This window comes from Ochotona curzoniae, unplaced genomic scaffold, assembly GCF_017591425.1.
Source record: "Ochotona curzoniae isolate NIBS_2020 unplaced genomic scaffold, NIBS_Ocur_1.0 contig_3520, whole genome shotgun sequence".
NCBI classification, from domain to species: domain Eukaryota; kingdom Metazoa; phylum Chordata; class Mammalia; order Lagomorpha; family Ochotonidae; genus Ochotona; species Ochotona curzoniae.
In genome coordinates this window covers 28352400-28375643 of record NW_024465894.1, presented here as the reverse complement: position 1 = coordinate 28375643, position 23244 = coordinate 28352400, and the positions used below count along the sequence as shown (strand labels likewise).

Genomic DNA, 23244 nt, shown 5'->3' with positions numbered 1-23244 from the left:
TAATGGTGCTGAGACGGTATTTGTCAGGAGACACGTACTAAAGGTGACACATAACCTACCAAGATCCTTTTTCCTCCTTGAAGTGGAGAAGCATCTCTATTCAGCCTGTTGTGACATCAACCATTCAGAAATTCCCGACAAAGGGATACGTTCTAACTTCTCTCGTTCATCCATTCATCCTGGCCTTTCCCATGCTCTTTCAGCGGCATAAACAGAGCTTGGGCTGGATGAGCCAACATGGGCTCTCAGTGTGTGACTGTGACTTGGTCTGAATCATAGAGAATTCAAAATCCGTGCTGTCTCACCTCCTTCATGAAGCTCTGTTGTGATTTGTTTCCTTAGAAGATTTTATTTTTTCCAACTGTTTGGTAATTGCAAAGCCAACACATTTGCTTTCACACTCTCCCCTGCTGTGCTGGGATGTTCAGGAGAATTTTCTTTTTGAGGATTTATTTATTTTTTTTAATCGGAAAGGCAGGTCTGCAGAGATGGAGAGACAGAGAGAAAGATCTTCCGTCCATTGATTCGCTCCCCAAGTGACTTCAGTGGCTGGAGTTGAACTGATCTGAAGCCAGGAGCCTCTTTCTGGCCTCCCACATTAAGTGTAGGGTCCCAAGGCTTTGGGCCTTCCTCGACTGTTTTCTCGGGCCACAAGCAGAGAGCTGGAAGGGAAGAGGAGCAGGCAGGCCACAAACCGACACCCATTTGGGATCCCGGTGGATGAAAGATGAGGATTTACCCACTAAGCTATCGTGCCGGAGGTGCTGTGGAGCAGAATTTATCCCACAATGAAACCTAGGATGTTATTACCTTGATCTGATTGGGGAGCCCCAAGATCTGGTCAGGAAGTGTCCACATGAAACTTACATTGCTATTAAGGATGAAAGAATAGAGCTATGTGCCTTTACAATGCTAGTGGAAAGCGGAGAGAAACTAATAGATTGTGCTCAGTTGCTTTCCATAGATTGCCTCATATCCCTCCTGTTTGCACTCTGATTATTCATGGGGAGTTTGAATGGGTTGGCATTGAAAAGCTGAGAGGCACAGTTGATGAGCTTTTTGTAGGCTTTGTTGTCATTCTACATGGTATGGTTCCCTCCGACACCACCAATCTTCTCTGACCTCCCCCTAGCCACCACTTGCCCATGGGAATTTCTGTCTTGGCAGTTACTGCTCCTAACAACTGCTATGTTTTTGTCTTTAGAGTCCAGTTAGGCTCCAGATAAATATTTTTCCCTCTTTTCTTTTTTGCTTTTGTTGCAAGGAAGCCCAGGAACAAAGCTGGAATCCTATTCTTTATTGTAATGCGATATTTATGCCTACCTTTAGATCTTTGTCTTGCTCCTATCTTGTTTTTTACTTGCTCAGATTTCATATCCTGCTTTGAGAATTTCTTTTCAGTGGCATCCAATTGATACTTCTGGTCCAACGGCAATTTGTAAGAGGTACTTCAGAGCTTCCTCCAGCTTTTAAAATAACTTATATGGGTTAGAGAAAGGTACCCACCCATGCCTGCAGGAAGACAACCTCAAGGCAGTGCCCCTAACTGTCTGCTGTCCATGGTAACTCTCCAAGGCTTGAACATGCTGGGTTCTGGTCCATGTCTAATCACCTCAATTAGAGACAATTTTTTTAATCTTTTTATATATTAACTTCCTTCAGAATGGTTTTTTTGAAAGAAAAATATTTGCTCATTCAGTTTTATAATTTAGACATTAGTTTTAGGGTCCGTTTGATGTGTGAGATGTTAGGAACATTAATGCAAACAAAGCTGTTTCAAGGACTGTGACCCCTTAGAGATTCCATCCTGGTGTGGCAGTCAGTAAGGAGTCTATAAACACGGGAGAAAAATTTGCAGACTGATTGATGCTAGCAAACAAAGAACCACATACTAATACTGAATAAAATGATGAATTAATATGATCAGGGCAAGCCAGTTGGAACAGGGCATAAGCAAGGCAAATTATGGTTGTATAAAAAATAAAATTTTATGAAAAAATAAATGTTTTAAAAATGATTTAAGAGATGATGGCAAACTCTGAGGACACACAGAGAATAAGGGGAAAAAAGAGCATTGTGCTCAAGGAAATTAAGGAAGTGAAAGTTCAGCCTCACAATAAATTTGATAACTATTCTTATTTATAGATGTACAAGGGTATTTCAGAGTTCATGGAAACTGGAATTACATGATAAGTTCATTTCTCTTGCAAAACAGTTTTTTTTCTTTAAGATTTATTTGTTTTTATTAGAAAGGCAGATCCACAGAGAAAAGTGAAGAAAGTTCTTCAACCACTAACTGGTTCACTTCCCAAATGACCGCAATAGCCAGAGTAGAACTGATCCGAAGTCAGGAGCTTCTTTCAGGTATACAACACAGGTGCAGGATCCCAAGGCTTTGGGACATCTTCCACTGCTTTCCCAGGCCACAAGCAGGGAGCTGGATGGGAAGCGGAGCAGCCAGGACAAGACATGGCACCCATATGAGATTTTGGCACTTGCAGACAGGGGATTAGCCAATTGAGCCATTACACAAGCCCTACAAAACAGTTTTAAAATTATTAAGGGTACCTTAGAAAGTTCATGGAAAATATGTATTATGAAATATATATACATATATATATAAATTTTTAAATGCTTACATCAAAATAGGCTTTTATTTTTATTCTTCTGTACATCTGTTGAAATATTCAAATATTCCATAGATCAGGCCTGGTGCAATAGCCTAGCGACTTGCATGCTCCCACATTCCATATGGGCATCAGTTCTAATCTCTGCTGCCCTGCTTCCCATCCAGCTCCCTGCTTGTGGCCTGGGGAAGCAGTCGAGGACAACCCAGGGACTTGGAACCTTGTACCCTCATGGGAGACCCGGAAGTCTCCTGGCTCCTGGCTTCGGATTAGCTCAGCTCCAGCCATTGCAGACACTTGGGGAGTGAACATGCAGAGGGAAGATCTCTCTGTCTCTCTTTATGCAGATATGACTTTCCAATAAAAAAATAAGTCTTTTAAAAAATATTCCATAGATCATTTCAAACCCTTATTTCAAAATGGGGTGCATGCACATGATGATGGTAGCTGATTTGTTGTTGAGTCTACCCTATAAATACCATTTTAATATTTGAGCAATAGTCACCAGAATTCTTCATTACCATCAATATATTGCTTGGGTAGTATTCCAGGATGTGTCCATTCTTCTATCTTGATTAGTTGGTAATTCTCAGTTCTTGATCACTAGCAGTGTCAGACTGCCCCTAGTCTTCTGTGTAAAGTCTCACGCCTTTGTTTGATATGTAAGACACTTGCAGTGACGTAGTTCTTCTTTGTGGGTTCCGTCTCATCTCCAACCACAACAAACTCTTTCCAAGTTGTCAGGCAGACCAACAGGTCCCAGGTCAGCTGTGTCTGCCCCAACCAGTGCTGCTCTGGCTCTCCAACACGAAGATGTTGCCCATCTTTTATAAATGGTTTAGCATTTAACATTGCCATTCAAAGGAGGAAAAAATGTCACATATTGACAGCTTTACATTGTGAGGAATTTGCAACCACAATTACAGATTGAAACAACACAGTAGTGGCCAGCGTTGCTGAATTTAGCTCTGTGCTGTGTACTTTCTGATCACTGTCGTTAAATTCCCACAACAAACTTAAAAAGCAACAACAACAAAACCTTCAATTGAGTAGGCCAGGATTGTTGGACCTGGGAAGTCTTTTTCTAGAAGCCAAATATTAAATGGTAGGACTGGGCTTCAACTCCAGACACAGAAACCATGCTGTGCTGCTTCATTAGCCATACTCCTTACCCCGTGCAGCACATGGCCAAGATGAAACTGAAATGTTGATAACCCATCATCTGCTGCACAAACCGAAGGCTGCTTTCCTTCAACCTCCCCTTTCTGTCTTTGTATGATTAGCCCAATTTCTTGGCACTGCATGTACTTCAGGGAATGTTGCTGCTTCTCTGAAATTTAATTTTGACCAATGTAGCCACATAGGATGTACCCTTAAAAAATCCTGAGCCTGGCATGGTAACTTCATGGCTAAAGTCCTCTCTACATGCACTGGGATCCCACATGAGCACCAGTTCTAATCCCGACAGCCCCACCTCCTCGCCTGTGGTCTGGGGAAGCAGTTGAGGGTGGCAAAAAGCCTTGGGAGACTCAGAAGAGGCACCTGGCTCCTGGCTTCAGATTGGCACAACTGCAGCCATTGCAACCACTTGAGGAGCGAATCAACGGATGGAAGATCTTCCTCTCTGTCTGTCCTCTCTTTATATCTGACTTTCCAGTAAACATAAAAAATAAAATAAATGTCTAATAAAAAATCTTAATCCTATAATTGCCTTTTATTTATTTTATTTTTATTTAATTTAAATTTTTTTTACTTTAGATGATGTTCACATAGTCAATCAGGGTGGGAAAGATCTAGAGTTAGGGAGAAGTGGGTGTGATTATTGTTGCCAAGCTTTCTATTTCTTCTTCCCTTTTCTCGGGTAGAGGAGAGATAAGGGGCTGGACCATGCTCAGCCTCCCAACCATCCCAGTACCCGAGGATGGAAAAGGCCACCCAATATCAACCCAGAGTCACAGCAGCGCATGTTCCAAAGGTTCTGTCCAGGTGGATGAGATCGTTTCAGAATGCTGTCGATTTTGCCTATCTGTGGATGAGAAATCCTTCCCAATGCCCCTTGGCTGACACCATCAACCTTAGAGTCTCCAATCACCCAGATACTTGTCGTCATTGTTTGGCTGAAGTAGTTGACCATATGTTCTGTTCTCCATTTTTTGCTATGATGCCGCATGTCCTCTGCTGGCCCCAAAGACCTACCATGCCCTCCATGTGCAACATAGCTTTGCAGCACACCCTCTTTTTTTTTTTTTTAAGATTTATTTTTATCACAAAGTCAGATACACAGAGAGGAGGAGAGACAGAAAGAAAGACCTTCCATCCAAAGATTCATTCCCCAAGTGACCACAACGGCCGGTGCTGTGCCAATCCGAAGCCAGGAGCCAGGAACTTCCTCTGGGTCTCCAATGCAGGTCCAGGGTCCCAAGGCTTTGGTCCGGCCTTGACTGCTTTCCCAGGCCACAAGCAGGGAGCTGGATGGGAAGAGGAGATGCTGGGATTAGAACCGGCGCCCATATGGGATCCCAGAATTCATGGTGAGAGCTTCAGCCGCTAGGCCACCACACCGGGCCCACAGCACTCCATCTTTATGCTGTGGAGGACTAGTTCTCCTGAGTGGGATCATAGACCTGAGTCAGGTGACCTGGGCCATGTTGGGTCCCCAAACCCTGGGGCTCACAGACTTAGCCCCCACCACACCAGTAGACTTGCTTACCTAGAGACCCCAGCCCCTCAAGGCCACTCTCCCCTGAGGCTCATGGATCCAGCATCAACTGCACAGGCAGGCCCAAAGACCTGGGCCAGAAGACCCAGGACACACTGGACCTTCTCCCCCTCTCCTGGGGCTCACAGACCTGACACCCACTGCATAGGTGGGCCCTATGACCTATTTATTCCTTTTAAATCTCTACCTTAATTCATGGTTTCAGGAAGGTTCCTAATTGCTAATATTACAATGATCTAGGAAGACAGTTGCCTTAGGTCCTGGTGGGAATCATTGATTAAAAGCATGGTTGCCAAGTCTGAGTGTAATGTAAACAGAATGCACAGGGCATTTGGATTCATCTCCTAAACACCTTTTTTTTTCTTTTTGATTTTATGATACAATCCTATAGGGTCTTGGATTTCCCTACCTGTTCCCCAAATTCCCATCCCCCCAAATGCTTGTCTCCATATTATTAAAATAATACAGTCCTTCATAAGCAGTCATAAGTCCATCAGTCTGTTATTAAAGTGACATTGCCGTACAGACAATGCCAGACAGTCCAGGATCCTATCCAATAGTTTCATTGGGAGTCCATCTTTGATTTGGATGTAGAGACAGATCCAGGCATTTCTGAAGATGATGGTGCTCTCTTACTCGAGTCCAGGAACTTGTTGGACATGCAGTACAGCTGTTCTGATGACCCAAATTTGGCTAACACTGCTTCCTGATTCAGACCTCAGCTCTGTAGTGTTCACCATACTTATACTGACAATGCCCAGAGCAGTGGTGCTCAAACTTTGGTGTGCAACAGAATTATTGGGAGAATTGTTACAACACAGATTTCCAGGCCTCATCCCTAAGCACCGCGATTCAGGCCCTTTGCATGAGAGCCCTGGATTCTGCAGTCTAGCCATTCTCCCCAGATGATCTGGATGCTGCTGGTGTAAGAACTACACTCTTGAAGGGTTCAAAAAACTACCTGATATTTAACCAAACGAGGTTAAATAAAAAAGGCAAAGGTCTCAACAATTTTTTGAGTAGATATCCGAATGCTGAATTTACAGTCAAAAGAATTCCTAGCAGCATGACTTTTTAAAAATATAGATTCCTAAATCTTTACATTCTGTTAGATGCATACAATGATTTGTCTTACATAGAAAGAGACCAGTCAGCTGGAACTTGTCAAGCTTCTTTCTTCTAGGAACTCAGGGAAGATTTCTTCTGCTTGGCCCTGCTCTTTCTTGAACCTGCTCCAGCAGATGATGTATATTAATCAGTCTTTCAATGCAAAAGTCAATGCAGAGTTTTCCAAATGAAAACTTTCTGTAATATAGTAAGAAATGTGGTTATTAGCATGAAGATGATAAAGGACAGTTTCTCATTTTTTTCTAAGTTTAGAGGCTCAAAGAAATTTACGTTTTTATTAGATTCAAAACACGAAGACTACCATTTTTTATTTCCTCACAGGAATCTTTTGTGTTTGAACCCAACTGCCTCTTCAAAGTGGACGAATTTGGTTTCTTTCTGACCTGGAAGAGTGAAGGCAAGGTATGGCATGAGACGTTGAGCTATTTTTACTTTTTGCACTAAACCACTTAATTTCCCAACAAGTAGACCGTGTGTCTCTTGAGGGCATTGCTTCCATCCTTATTCATTCATTCAAGATTTTTAAAAACGAATTGCACGCGGCAGGCATTGGGGAATCAAGGACTTCACCTTAGCTCTGGTAGATTTTTGCCTGGGAGCCACAGTGAGCGTTATAAAAAGTTACCAACCCCTGAGTGCTGGGAAACAGCACTTTCAGTTTTTACAATGCTTAAACTGGAGGTTTTGGAAATAGGAAGATTCCCTAATAGAAGCAATATCAAACAGAAATCAAAAAGTTGCATTTTCCTCTGGCATAACCTCAAATTTAATTTGATACAGGGCATAATATACACATTTAAGGAATATTGGAGCTAAATTTATGAAAATCAGAATTGACATTATATAATAGTGTTATTTCCACTTAACATATTATGTACATATCTGTACTAAATGACATACAGACATTAGTAGTGTTCATGCATAAAATACAGTATTTAAAAACATTTTAAAAATAATTATTCAGAGTTGCGTTCAGATATGTATGGATCTTGATTGTGTCTGATTATTGTAATAATTGTTTTGTGGTTTCACTCCTTCTTTGACCATATTCTGATTAGCTTTGCTTTTGTCATCAGACATGTTTGCATAGGTCTGGCAGAATAGAACTAAAGCTCATTACTGTGTTGTATTTTCTCTCTTCAGGAAGGTCAGGTTCTGGAATGCTCCCTCATCAACAGTATTCGGTCCGGAGCTGTGCCAAAGGTAGGATGATTGGGGTTTGCCAGATTGGAAGTGGCCTCTGGAATGCTGCTTCACCTGTTGCTGCTGTCCGGTCACCACCTGGGGATTAGGAGCAGGCACTGTTCCTAAACCTCTCAGCTGTAACTGATTTGGATTGTGCTGTCTTTGGCTCTGTTAGAAATGTTATTAACCTCTGAAAACCAAGACTTATGCATGAAATGACATTAAAATACATATACACACAGGACAGTTTCCTGAATGCAAAAGTTAATTTGATAACACACCTCCATGGTTTTTTTGCTTTTGTTTTTTTGGTTGGTTGTTTTTGTTTGTTGGGGTTTTTTGGTGGTTTGTTTCTCATCTGTGATTGATATGGAAATAGCTCAGGTAGTTCCAGGTCTGTGCACCTGAGGACAGACACTGGCAATTTACCTTTCAGCAGAAGGAAAAAAAATAATAACTTCACAGTGATTGATTTGCTTGGGAAGCTTTTGCATATTGGTGCTAGGAATTTGAAAGAGATTAGCTTATAGAACATGCTAGCACAAGACCTATTTATTTTTGCATAATAGTTCTGTAAAGTTTCAGCTGTTCCAAACAAAATTATGTTCTTCCTGTTGATTTTATTTTATTTATTTTTTAAAAGATTTTATTTATTTAAAAAAAAATTGTTGGAGTCAGATATACAGAGAGGAGGAAAGGCAGAGAGGAAGATCTTCTGTCTGTTGATTCACTCCCCAAGTGGCTACAATGACCGGAGCTGAGAAAATCTGAAGCCAGGAGCCAGGAGCTTCTTCTGGGTTTCCCACATGGATGCAGGGTCCCAAGGCTTTGGGCTGTCTTTGACTGCTTTCCCAGGCCACAACAGGGAACTGGATGGGAAGCGGTACTGATGGGATACAAACCAGCACCCATATAGGATTGCCACATATGCAAAGTGAGGACTTTAGCCACTAGGCTACTAAGCTGGACCCTTGATTTTATTTTTTGAAGTGCTCTTTTTTATGTTAGTTACAATATATATGTGCAACTGTAAGCTGGTGTTTTTTCCAAGTTCAAACGGGGAGCGAAAACACTGTTTAATTTACCCATTAGGGTGAACTTCCATTGCTTCGATAGGCTGCCTTGGCTTCTAGAGATTACATTTTCCAAAAGACATAATCTCATGTTTGAAAATAGTGTGTGGAAGCTGGTTATATTAAGGCGCTGGCTCTTCATGAAAACCTTATGTCTGTACTCTGGGGAGGGGTCCCAGTCAGAACCTGCCTAGCCCATCATCAAACTCCAGGTCCTACAATGACAACTCCCCAAAATCTAAACAAAGGTTCTCCCACATGCTTTTCTAAATGTAAACTTTCATAATAATATCAGGGAATTTCAGGTAATACGTAGTGTTACACATCTTGCCTGTACATACTGTAGAATCACGCTAGATATTTGGGCATTTAAAAATAGGGTGAAAATTGTTCATATATATGTTTTCTATCAAAGGCAAGCTGTTTTTATGGTGTCTCATCCTCCCTGCTCTGTGTTCTAACATGGGCTTTTCTACTTGGATTCTTTCTGTGTAGGATCCCAAAATCCTGGCTGCTCTTGAAGCTGTTGGAAAATCAGAAAATGATTTGGAAGGCCGGATAGTTTGTGTCTGCAGTGGGACGGATCTAGTGAACATTAGTTTCACATATATGGTGGCTGAAAATCCAGAAGTGACTAAGGTAGCCCCCAATTAGCTCGCCTTACTCCTTTGTGTGCATGTAATGTGAGGATTTTTTTTAAGTGTGTAGTCATGTATCGCTTACCAACAGGAATGCATTCTGAAAAATGACGTCATTGAGTCTGAATATCATCAAAGGTATTTACACAAACCTAGATGTTCTGGGTTAGGCACTCAATATAGCCATGGAGTAGGCTAGCAGTCCGTTTTGCCATGTCATAAGAAATTATATTTTTGGTCAGTTTGTCACAAAGGTTGATGAGAGGATATGACCACTTTTTAATTAAATCACACGTAACTGAAATAGCCAAATTGGAAGCTTATACACGTGTCCAATTGTTGGCTGGTCTCTTAATATTAAATCTGAAAAGCTTTTTTTTTTTAAGTACATGTGTATTGGTTGAGTTCTGTGTCCTTTTGACTTATTCATTCCTCACCCCTAAATACATTATTTCAGATACCCACTTTGGTTCAGGATGCTCATGGAGCAGTGTGCAGCTCAGTGTAACAGCTTACAGTTATATAAGTTCTTTCCCCAATATTTCAGGTTTTGTTTGTTTGTTTGTTTACAATTTGTCCTTAAAATAATCTTTCCAAAATATCCACTTTGCGAAATAACTACCTGCTTTCTTTTCCCAAAATGATTCCATTGGCTTATGTAATCATTCATTACAACAGATATAAATACTTTTGGAAACAAACATACGTCATTCATGGTAGGCTGGCAAAGAACAGTGTATACTGCAGTTGGAAAGTAACTTCCTAAATTCCGAATTCCCTAAGAGATCAAAAAAAATTTTTTTTTTTTTGCTCATCTCATTTTGTTACCTCTGCATCCCTGTAACCAGACAGCACAAGACGGCTGCAGGAAACAGTGTGCAGAGAAAAGATGTGTAGTGACCGGAAAACAGAAGGGCTAGATCATCTCTTCTTTCATAACCAGGCCTCTTGTGAGAACTATCTTTGGAGGGCATCACGTCCTCTTCTGTACCCTGCTGGCACCATCATTGACTAAAGCTTCCACTCTTAGCACCATCAGTAAATGGCTTTGGCTAAGAAACATGGCATAAATTTGGGAACCAAATATTGTTCAGCGCGCATAGCACGTAGGAACACTGGATGAGTCTTGGCATGGCCAGTGAATGAGAGGTATTTGTTATGAGAGCTTGGAGTAAAGGACTTGCTTATGAATATCCCGTGAGCTTCTTGGGACTCTTCAAGCATTACTCTACACAAAGGGCCAAGTTTACTTGAGTGCATACCACATTGCATAACTAACTTTGACATGGAGGTAATTACTGACTTGAGCCATGTTACCTTTGCTGAGGGTCTCTGAATTTTTTCTCTTATTGCTTTAAGCATTTATTGTGAGTCAGTACAACTGTAGGTTAAATGTGAGGTTTTCAGAGTTGAGGTTCACATCAATTATAAGCTGTTGTCTAGGGAGTGTGACTTGGACAACTTGATTGTGCTTTTTCCGATAAGAGATGACAGCATCGTACAAGGCATCTTTCATACGTCAGGTTATATTTCTTCCGCTTCCCTCTCACAAGCACGCTTTGCCACTCCCTATTGCAAAGGTTGAAGCTGAATCCTGTATGCTTTCTCCCTTTGCTGCACGGAAGAGTCTCTTCTTAATTCCCAAACCTCAACTTGCGCTCTTTTGCCTGCCATTCTTACAGCTGACCTGGCTCTGTGCTGCTAAGTCAGTCAGTTCCTCCTTTGTCTCACCTTTTCCAGTTCCTTAAGCAACTCCCGTAGCCCCACCAGGATCACTCTCAGGGCCTCAGTCAAGGTCGGTCTCTCCCTTTACTCTACAAAAGGCTTCTGTTTGGGGTCTTTGCTTTGACCTTGTCCTTCTGACCCTTTTGCCACGTGAGCAGCAGCAGGGAACGGTTTCAGATGTAATTCAGAGCCTTTCCCTTCCCAGCCTGGAGCCCTCTAGGGCCCTGCAGAATACTGTGTTCACTCCCAGTAGGCCCTCTTCTGCCTTCCTTCCTCTGTGGAACTTTGTGTTTCCTCCTGTTCCTGGAACACACTTTCTCCCAGAAACATGTAGAAATTTCTCCCCCATGTTGCCACTGTCTCTGTTGGGACCTCCCTGTAGCAGGGGCTGCTCGCTCCCTCCAGTGTTAGGCTGTCCATTTGGCTACTTAACGGTGAGGGGCAGCAACTTGAACTACAAGATACCACATTGCTAAAATATGATGTTCAGTACCTTAGGTACGTAAACGCCTTTCCAGCTTTGTAATATTTTCAATTAATGGGTTTAGTAGATTTTAACTCCACCAAAAATCAAAGAGCACCTGCACAATACATACCTAGCATAAAGTGTAGTGAATAAATTAGGCACAGTAAGAGGTTGATAGCAACTCATAGTAAAATACAATGATTATGATTACATAGTATAATAAAATTGCTAACATCACTACTTTTGCAAACTTGTGCCATTGTCAAATAGTGTTTGCCTGAACCTAAGCACTGCAGTACCACCACAGTTAGTCTGATAACTAAGGAACTGGTAAGTAAACAACAGGTGGATGGTGGATTCAGCATGCATCCTCTGGAGAAACGCAAAATTCCCATCCCAGACAGGATGGAGTGAGACAACATGAGATTTTTATCATACAAATCAGAACAGGATGCAATTAAAACCTATGAATTGTTCCTGGAATTTTCCATTTAATACTTTTGGACGGAGAGGTTAATTTCAGGGAACTGAAATAGTGCAAAAGATGAGCCCTGTATAAGGGGATCCTATCATGTAATCCTTAATACCATAAAGTGAATATTGTGTTATTTGGCTGTTAAGGAAAATGAAGAAAATGACCTTTTGACAACAAGGCCAAGCTGATGTGACTCTGTGATAGCTAGAAAGGATGAGAAAAACCTGGGATCCCATGGCGTTATTTTTAGAGTCCCTTTTCAGGATGTAACGGGGCTACTGCTGCCATGAATCCGTGACAGGATGAGAGCGTTCGACCCTGGTGTCTTGGCCTCCTTCCAATTTGGATCATCGTATCATGCTTACCTAAATCCTTCCTGTCGTTCCAGTTAGAGAATTTAGCTTTCATTTCCTCTACTCAAAGTATCTCTGTTAAAAAAAAAATTGCTAACAAATTGCTGCCCCTTTTAGCTCCAAATTCAGTGTGCTGTTCAGGAATAGGTAAATCCAATAAATTTGAGTAGCTTAAAGTACTCAAATTCAGAATAAAGCAGCCATGTGAAGAAGGCATTTTCTCATTTTTTCTCTCCAAACTGTAATAAAGTCATTCTTTCTCCAGTCTCATTCTCATCTCTTTGTTCATTGTCTCACATAAGCTATACAAATAATTGCACACTGAGCATTAAAACAGCTCTAGTTTCTCTCATCTATTTTTTTTTTTTCCCGGAGAAGGCACCTAGCTGGGAAGAATTTTAGACTCCCGCACACAGAAAGGAGTTTGCTTGTCTTTCATTTAGTTACAGCTGGTGCAGCCCAGCAGACTGAAATCCCAGCGTCAAAAGACTGAAATGCAACCAGCATTTAAAATCTCCAGAAATAAATCTCTTATTTTATGCCAAGCCAGATTTTCCTTTGATTACAAAAAATAAGCTGTTATTATGAGGTTCAAAATTTAAAGATTGGCATTGAGTTGGGACAATTTCCAGACTGCTTATTATATTTTATGCAGGTGGTAAATATTTGGTGAACTCCATAAATTATGCTTTGCAACCAAGTCATCAAATAAGCATATGAAAGCTTATGCAACCAAGTCATTAAATAAGCTATAAAAATTAAGTTACAAAATAGGATTTGTTCATTTTGCATACAAAATGGTTTAAATTGGGTGAGTTAATGCAGATAATCAGCTATTATTTAAACCAATTAAGTGTCACACTAACTTTATTGAACTTAACTTAGGTCGCCTAGAAAGCCCATTGCTGTAGTTTCTGGAGAAGAGAGTCATTCTTTGTTTTGTTGGAGAAAAAAAAAAAATGGAGGTCAATATGTAGTCACACCCTCCTACTGGCTTGGGGAACATCCTCCATGCCCTTGCAACCCAGCTTGTTCCTCTGCTGATATTCAACCATGGGGTTCTCCCAAGGGACCAGATTACAAGTGTCAACCTGCACTTAGAAATGTAGGTGCCTGGGCTCTACCCTAGTCTGCAGAATCTGAAATTCTGGAGGTGGAGCCTTGTCATGCTTTGGAGAGGATCTTGAGGATTCTGATAGCAGAAGTCTCAGATCCATGATTTAGCACACGAATAAACTTAGATAAAAAGATTAACTGCAAACCACAGGCAGATCTGTTCAGCTGTCAATTCTAATGGCCCAGCCATTGATCAGAAATAAATAAGTCAGAACCAGGAAAAGGCAGGATGAAGATGAACTAGTTTCAAAGTGCCCATGTTAAAAAATGTTATTTCGGGCCCGGCGCGGTGGCGCAAGTGGTTAAAGGTCCTCGCCTTGCACGCCCGGGATCCCATATGGGCGCCGGTTCTAATCCCGGCAGCCCCGCTTCCCTTCCAGCTCCCTGCTTGTGGCCTGGGAAAGCAGTGGAGGACGGCCCAGGGCTTTGGGAACCTGCACCCGTGCGGGAGACCCGGAAGAGGCTCCTGGCTTCGGATCGGCATAGTATCGGCCCGTTGCGCTCACTTGGGGAGTGAATCATCGGACGGAAGATCTTCCTCTCTCTCTCTCCTCTCTCTGTATATCCGCCTTTCCAATGAAAAAATAATAAAAAAATAAATCTTTAAAAAATGTTATTTCTTGGAAATAGGAATTTAATTCTATGATTGAGAATAGTCATTTTCTTAGATCAGCAGCTCCCACAGTCCCTGGAAGCATAGAAAGCAGGGGCTTTGCAGGCACTGCACCAGTCCTACTGAAGTAGAGACCTGCTTTTTTCACCAGCCATCCTGCTAATTCAGATGTACACTCTAGCAGGAAAACTTCTGCCCAGTGGAAAAGTTCATTGTCCAGCTCTTCGTACAACCTGCTCTTCTTGCAGGAGAAAGGAAGAGCTCTGACCTGCAGGTCTGCCGCCTAGGTTTGCCTAGGCTGTGTTTGCTGCATGCTAATGCAGCAATGCTATAAACCAAACCCTAGCAGATATATAGGTTCGTTTCTTCACACACTGTCTTATAGGTTTTTATTGAATGGATGTCAGTGTCTGTGTTAGCTTATTTTGTTTTCTTTTATTCTTGGAGACTGCTGCATTAGTTGTTTTGACAAGACACTTGTATGCAGAAAGAAATCCCTTTGAGTTGCCTAACCTACATCACTCTCCCATCCCTGCAGCCAGAGAACAAACTACTGGGATAGGAGACTCTGGCTGGCCAGGGGAAGAGAAAGGAGTAGATTCTCACAAGGGGCCAGTATTACAGAAGATTTCTGAACATGCTCTAATGTCCATGGCAGACAGTCCACTGACAGACAGAAGGCAGTTAGACCTCAGTAAAGAAGAAAAGCAGAATAGGAGTATGCGGTGTTTATTAGCGACTTAGAGAGTTTGATGAAGATTGTGGCCTACGTTGAGTGCTAAGGTAAGAGGCTGGAAGAATCTATGCTGGAGATTTCACAAAAGTGTCAGAAGGTCATGACTTGCTTTGGAGGAAAGGCAACCCACAAGTTCACATTCTAAGAGGATTAATCTGTGCTGATAACTTCCAAGTGAGATTTCTGCTTCTCGAAGCATGCTCAGGGACCAGCAGGCTGAGCTTACCTGAGAGCTAAGAAATGCTGGATCAGGAGCATAGTCCAGGCCTGCTGAATCAGAACTCAAACTGGAAGCATATCTCTGCTTTCTGTGCTTCCTAGAGGTTGAGGGGTCCTGTGATACAATACAAAAGAAAATCCCCGTTGTGCTTTGCTTCAACGTGTGTCGAAGCGCTCCGGAAGATCTGAGAAACATGATTGTGGAGCCATCCAACTTCTTGGGAGAAGCTAGAAATAAGCTAAAGTAGAAACCAGATTTTAACTCTGATTAACTGGGATTCTGATGCTACACAAGGGATCTTCAAAAACTACAAGCTATCTTTTAATTCCCTTTGCAATGATCTTCCTGCAGTGCTCTTGAAGTTAATCACAAACTGTAGGCCTGGCTACTTGGGGACAGATGGAGGAAGAGGAATGAGTTTTGTTGTTTTTGTTGTTGTTGTGCTTTTTGTTTGTTTGGTTTTGGTTTTTTGTTTGTTTTTAGTATGTTCTCTGAGGCATCTGTCACATGACCTCGTGTGGATCTTACCATGTGAGCAAGAGCAAACCCTCATGTTGGGCTTGTCTGCCAGACCTGCCCTGACTTCACCACCTCTGTGTTTTACAGAGTATCAAGGGGCTAGACATCTAAACATCTGTATTTGTTTTCTTTTGAAACCCTTCAACTGTCATTTTTCTTAGCGTTGGATTGGCTTTAAAGCTCCTTGTCAACGTGTGTTGCCAAGAACACAGATACTAGCACCAGTGCAGCTTTGCTGTCGTTTTCCGAGTTTCATCACCTGTGTCCGTGAACTTCCTATAATGTAGTGAGAGTAGCAAAATGAGAAACAAGCCTGGAGTCGCAGCTTAGCCCCCTGCTTGTCCATGTGTAACGATACTGAATGTATCGGCAAAGTCATTTTCAACATCTGTGCCTGTAGTGCAATTTTACTGCTCTGGACGGATGTTCTCTGAATGCAGAGCAGGTTGCTCCTGGCAGAGCATGTGTTTATCCTTCTCATCCAAGCCACAGAGAAGGCACATGGGCGTGAAAGGCTCCCTGAGGAGAGAAGCTCCCTGCTGTGTCGCTTGCTAGTTGTGAAATTCCCATGGCCTGTTTTAAAGTAAATCATTCAGCTCCACCTCTGTCTATTTGCCAAACATTTTCATCCCCTGAAGGGCAACCCCATGTTGCCCCTCCCCCAGCCCCTGATGTGTCTTGTTTTCACTGATAGCCCACTGATCTCATGTTGTTTACAGAGTTCATAGTTCGTTTTTTAAAGCTTTGCGTGTGTGTGTTGTCTTGCTCTTTAAGCTGTGGCTTGGGCCCAAGTGTTATTGTGAAGTCCTGTTATCATGGGCTAGACTTGCAGCACTTATTCCGCAGATGTCTTCCAGCTGCCTCAACACTTCTGTCAATGTTGAGGTCTTTCTTCGTGGAACCATGGTTTTCATTGTTGCCTCTCTCACCACTGTGGTTTGTTGCCTTCATTTCTTCTTCAAAACCATGTTTCTTGCCCTTGACAGATTTCATAAGGCTCTAGGCCTGACCCAGAACAACTCATTTTGCATTTCACCTTAATTGGCAAAGTGCTATCAAAGGACTTGGGCAATGCGTGCAAAAGTGAACTACTGTAATTGCATCAGAAGGATAATGTGAAGTTTAGGATCTCACCTTTTGGCCTCTGGGGGGAAAATGTCATTATTTTTAAATTATATCTCCATTTGTTGTGTAACTTTGGTTTTTTTACTTAGCAAAAATTACCATTGAGACACAGAGCATACATAGTATGGACCTGCAAGTATTTACACAATTATTAATAATTGGGGTATGATGAAGAATTGGAATGTGTGAGGAGTTAGGTAAGACCACATGGTAGGACGTTAGGTGAGACTCAGCTGTCCTCAAGCTCTATGACCTGGAGTGCCTTATTTAATAATCCTAACAAGGGTTTGCAAGTGCAGCCCGTGGTCAGTAATACTCAGCCTGGTTCTGTAGTTCTAGTGTGCTAAGAATGACATTTACTTTTTTGAAGAGTTCTTAAGATTTTGAAGCAAACAAACATGGAACCCTAATATCAGAGAGTAGGCTGTGGTACCCAAGTCAAAAATAGTTAGGACATTTCTCTTTACATAAACATTTTGCTCACCTTTCTTTTTTTTTTAATTTGTTTGTTTTTTTTAATAAAATTTATTTTGACATTCTTTACATAGTTAATTAGGGTAAGAAGGTTCAAGGGCTACAGGAAAGTGAATAATACTAGTATGTTTTCCATATTGTTACCTTCATGTTCAAAGGGGGGTATTAAGGGAGAAGGCCCACCCAATTTCCTACCCTCCCCAGGTCCCAGATGTAGGGCATGCTCTGAGGTTCTTGCTCAAGTGGTTTTGATATTGCCACAGTTATGAATCACTGTCAATCTTGCCACTCCAAGCACTATGAGGTCTTTGAAAAATCCACTGATTGACATAGTCCATCATAGCTGAGATGGTTGGTTGACCTGTTCTGTCTTCTCTCTTTTCTTCGTTAGGGTTCTGAGTCCAGCATTTAGATTAGGAGGATCTCCAAAGAAACTTCTTGTATGTGCTAACAAGTACAGGGCCTGGCACCGTCCATCGCTCCAATCAGCTGGTGGTTGTAATTGCTGGGTTGGTTCTGTTTTCACTCCCAACTTCCACTGGAACCAATGGTTGTTGCAGTCCAGCCTGGTTCTGCCCAGCACATACTTGGCCGTCACATAAACCAGTGGGAGCTGCAGCCTAGTTGGAGCGACCCACAATAACCCCCACCAGGCCCGCCCCCTACCCTGGTTTGCCAGTAAGTGTAGCAGTAATCCAGTCTGTCCCACCCCATTCCACCCCAGCCGCTATCTTAGTTTTATGTCCTCCTGTGGAAGTGGTAACCCAAGAGGGATGTTGCTCACCTTTCTAATAGCACAGATCAACATGCGAGATCTGGAAATCTGAAAACTTGAGATCTGAAATGCTCCAAAATTTGAAACTTTGTAAACTGTGACATGACCCTCTAAATGGAAAATTGAACACTTTCTCTCTTGTGATGGGTCATGGTCAAAGCACATGTGCACTGAATATCATATAAGATCACTTTTAGGTGATGTGTTTAAGATGTACATGAAACATAAACGAATTTCTTGTTTGGATCCTATCTCCCAATTATCTTGTTAGGTGTGTAGATATTTTAAAAATAAGAAGAAAAGGAAAAAATAACTGAATCTAAAGCACTTGTAAACATTTCAGGTAGGGTGTCTCCGCCTGTAGTGACAAAAGCAGCAGTGGCACTGTCACAGTGCTTGACTTGAGAATGCTTTAATTCTCACTGCCGCTCTGCAGGGTGGCTGTCACGATAGCCTTTATGCAGGAGGAGGAAATCAGCCCAGACGGGCAGAGGAGCTTGTCCCAGGCCACAACCCAGCCAGTGGTCCTGCTTCAGATCCTGAGTTCCGCTGCCTCCCTGGGCAGCAGTTCACCAGGTGGTTTGTTCCCCACCCTCCGCCCTGCCGCTGTCCGCCCAGGGTAGACCCTGGGGTGAAAAGAGCTCCCAGCTCTAGTAAGGAGTGATTTTAGCACCTGTCCTGATGTACTTATCTGTGGGAAATGTCAGCAAAAACAGCGAAGCACTTCCCAAATTGGTGGCCTGAACACATAATTATGAGAAAGTCTTGTTTGAACAGGTTTCTATCCCATGGCACACTCAAAAGTATTACTTTGTAATACTGTGTGATACCAGAATCGCAGCAAAATGGGGGCTAATTCAGGCTATTTCCAATACTTTGCTTTCTCTTGAAAGGTCACCAATAAAATGCTTTGGAACTGCTGTTTAGAAAGAAAAAAGTCCTCAAATGATGTCACAGAGACATTGTTCTGCCTGATATTTTTCTAGAAGTATCAAAACAATGATGTGATCTTGGCATTCATTTCTTCATATTTACTATAAATATTACATTTATTGTCTCGCCTTTCACCTTTTTTTCCCTCCTTCTCTTGATTGCATATGTGTTTAGAAGGGGCATTTTTCCTGTAATAGAAATGTAGACCATGAAACAAACCCTGAAAGTCACCATTAAATCCTTTATAGTTTCTAGTATATTGAAATTTGTAGGATTACCTGTAGATTTTTTTGAACTCAACTCGTTGGTGATGGCTGGACAGGAAACTCCTGGATTGGTTACATATTTATTATAGAAATGCAGCAGGGTACATTATCTATAGATTGAAATACTATTGAGAGTTGTGGAGTTGTCAGTTGTATGGAAAAACAGACAGACAGTAATGAACTTGAGGGTTGTAAATCCAGGCTATCAACTAAAGAAACAGCTTCGTGAACAAATTTTCAATTTATCCAGCTCTTATGTGCTCCTTATTCCAGAGCTGTGCAAATTGACAGTTGAGAAGAAAATAGTAATTTTCAAAATGTGGATGGTTTCTGACTACTGTAGAATGAAGCTCTTGGTTTTCTCAAAATTTGAAGCTCTTCCATGATTATAGTATTCTCCATAAGGATGCCAAATACGTGCTACATAAAATAAAATGAATATCAAGTTCCCTCAGGAGGATTTCTGAGGTTTGTAGAAATGCTGCTTCTCTCTGGAGTCTGCGGATCTTCCTGTGTTGACTAGCTAAAGCATTTGTGTATTGTAAATGCTATACACAGATGCTTCATCCCCTGATGGTTGTGTAGCCCACCATATATTAGGCATCGTGGACACTTGGATATTGACGCAGTCTCCTGGGACCGAATTTTGTAACCGGACTCCTGCAGAATCGGGTTTAGGTATTGCAAAAATAGTGTCTTTGGAATGCCAATAAGTGCAAACTCATTTGAGTCATGCCCAAGAATGGCATGATGCCTTCTCCTTTCTAGGGAATGTTTAGAAGTCTTTTTTTCTTTCTTTTTTTTTTTTTCTTTTTTGCCTTAACTACCCAGTGTTAAGATAACCAGCCAGGCTGACAGATTGTTTTGACTTTCTGTGAGTGACTAAACCAATTTTGACTAGGAATGTGTAACTGCAATCCAGCCTCGCCCCAATGCTGTCTTTCAAACACAGCTGCCCATGTTCAGAGCTGCCAGGCTATTTTCTTACCCCAAACTTCATGCACATGTCCTGGAGGCGATTTAAGAAAGAGATGTAACTGAATACACTGTTTCTTTAGCTCTCATCAGCTTCATTCTGAGGATAGAGAACAGGTAGAGATCTTCCATTTGCTTGTTCACTCCTCAGATGCCCACACTAGCTATGGCTGGGAGAGTGGAAGCCAGGAGTTCCAGAACCCATCCAAATCGCCCATGAGGAGGCAGCAGTCCAAAAACACTGGCCAGTGTCTGTGGTTTCCTAGGGTACACAGTGGCAGGGGCTGGATCATAAGCTGGCATCCAGGATAGAAACCAGGCCACTGTGTGGAAGGCACCCTCCCAAGCAGCCTGTTAACAACTGTGACACACATCCACCCCTCCTTTCTTCTCAATTCTTTGAAATGTGGAGATTCTGTGAGAATTTATTATCTGTTTTCCAATGGCTTTTGCAAGTGCTGTGGGATTTCTCCAGAACTTAGCTTTAGGTAAAACTCCAGTTGTTCTTTGTGCCAACTGTTCTAAAGTAGCTTGGTATTGGTGATTGTGTTAGTTTCACTGATTTAACCTCCTGCCCTGGGTCGATCAATTGAGTTTGTCTAGAGTGGCAGCTTGTACAGAACGTTCTTCATTCCCTAGCACCTTCAAGTCCTCTTTCTTGAGGCAATCTTTTAATGTGCATTTCGAGTATCTTTCCTTGATTGGGACTGTCATGGTCTGCCTGTTTGCCTGCTGTCTCACACAAACACAGGAGTTTTTTTTTCCTTTAATTTCATTTTTTAATAAAAGGATCAAAGTTTAGGGAAAATTGAGTGAATTCATTGCTTCCACATTTGCTATTTCTTCTTGTTGTTCCTGGGGGGAAAGGGACAAACAAAGGGAGAAACTATTCATGACTTTCCACACGTCCCAGTACCCTGGGATGAGGAGCCGCCACCTCATATCAACCCAGAGTCTCAATGTGTACATATTGTACATATTCCAAGGGTTCTGTCCAAGTGGTTTGGATAGTTCTGAAATGCTGCCGATTTCACCAATCCGAGGATGATGTCACCCTCCCAATGTCCTTTGGCTCCATTCACCAAGACTTTTGCTGTCATTGTTTGTTTGGGGTAGTTGTCCAGTTAGTTCTGTTCTTCTTCTGCCACAACTCCCACTGCCCATGTCTTATGGACCTAGCACTTAATGTACCTGGTACTTGTACTTCTTTGTAGAATCAGCAGAAAGTGTGAAAGTATGAAAGGGATACTATTGCATTTTTTATTCCTAAAACGATCTTGAAGTTACTCTGTGATACATATACATAGAGAGAGAGAGAGACTGGTAGTTCAGCCCCCATTTAGCTTTAAGTTTGAAGGACAAAATATAATGTCATTCATCAAGGCCTACCTGTAACACCAGCCTCTCTATGGCCCACTCCTAGCCTTGGGATTTTTAACTCAAGGGCCTGAGTCCTAGACCAAATGCTGTGGGGAGATAAGATTTTGGGGATTCTAGTCTCACCCTCCAGTTACAGCTGTCCCTGTGCTGTTTCTAATCCTGGCCTGATGGCTCAGGTCTGTTGGCTGGACAGTTGATATCCCATGTCATGTTCTGATTATGGTCCCAGGTTCTACAGAGTGGCCTCAGTGTGGTTTTCTAGGTCCTGATATCTAGTAAGTGTCCTCCCAAGCAGTCATGCCTTCCAGACCAGGGCACTGTCCCGGCTTCAAGCAGGAACTCTTTCTTTTAAGTGGTTTCCTCAGTACCGTCTCACTACTGCTCAATAGGATATTGGAAATCAACAGCTTTTAGCTCTGCTGTAATGTTGATATTGCCTCTCAACCAACTGCCTTCAGTGTTCTGCATTGCTTTTCTACTGCCTGTAGCCTTTAACTGTCCAAGCCATGCCTGTACAGTGTAGGGCATGTATGTGTGTGAATTTTAATCCAGAATTGAGAAGTGAGGATTTAAACTTTGATGTGCCCTGATAGTACATGATTAGTTAGCATTTGAAGGTCTTTTTAAATTTTTTAAAATTTTAATTTGTATTTATTTATTTAGTATTTTAATGTTTGATTTTTTTAGTGTTTGAATATCTTAAAGCAAACTTCTCCGTGTCATTCATTATATGTAAATTATATCTCAATAAAGTGGATCCAAATTTGTACTCAGAGGAGTACCTGGGTTTAATACTTGGTTCCTGATTCCAGCTTTTCACCAGTGCAGACCCTGGCAGGTAGCAGGTGATGGCACAGCTTAGGTCTGTGCCACCCATATGGGAGGCCAGGCTTGAGTTTCCTACTGTTGGCTTTGGCTCTGGCCAAGCAGCTGAGCCAACCAATGGGAGCTGTCTCCACCTGTTTCTCCCTTTTTCTCTCTCAAATAAGTAAAGAAAAAACAAGCCTGTTTTCCAGTAGCCGCCCCCACATGCTCTTCAATTATTTGGCGTTAGCACCAGATGCTATGATATGAGATAACTGTAGTAACTATTTATCTTAGAGCTACCTATGATGCTTATTAAAATGCACTTGATTGGACTGTGTCCCCAGTGTTGTTGATTCTTCGTGTTGTTGATTCTTCAGGTTTGGGAGAAAGCCTGAGAACTGGCATTTGTGATAAACTCCTGATCAGGGGACCACGCTTGATAACCTCCGGCATCCTTGGGAGCAGAACTTCTTTTCCCTCGGTGACCATCTTAGTGGGGCTCCAGAAGGGTGAGCCTTTGGCTTAGCAGCTAAGAGGCTCGTTTTTTTTTTGTTTGTTTGTTTTTTTACGATTTATTTTTATTATTTTTTCATTGGAAAGGCAGATATACAGAGAGGAGAGACAGAGAGGAAGATCTTCCATCCGATGATTCACTCCCCAAGTGAGCGCAACGGGCCGATACTATGCCGATCCGAAGCCAGGAGCCTCTTCCGGGTCTCCCACGCGGGTGCAGGGTCCCAAAGCTTTGGGCCGTCCTCAACTGCTTTCCCAGGACACAGGCAGGGAGCTGGAAGGGAAGCGGAGCTGCCGGGATTAGAACCGGCGCCCATATGGGATCCCGGGCGTACAAGGCGAGGACCTTAACCACTGCACCACTGCGCCAGGCCCGAGAGGCTCTTTCAAATGCCTGCCCAGG

General features: G+C 42.2%; 1 protein-coding gene across 2 annotated transcripts in view; it reads left to right on the top strand.

The window, feature by feature from the left end:
- Window positions 1-23244, top strand: part of PLCB4 (phospholipase C beta 4) — a 141338-nt gene that overhangs the window by 20339 nt on the left and 97755 nt on the right. For both annotated transcript variants that reach the window (XM_040981201.1, XM_040981200.1), the window contains exons 2-4: window positions 6796-6876; window positions 7618-7677; window positions 9228-9371. In XM_040981201.1, the coding sequence (XP_040837135.1) occupies window positions 6796-6876; window positions 7618-7677; window positions 9228-9371 (285 nt within the window). The remainder of the gene's footprint in view (window positions 1-6795; window positions 6877-7617; window positions 7678-9227; window positions 9372-23244) is intronic.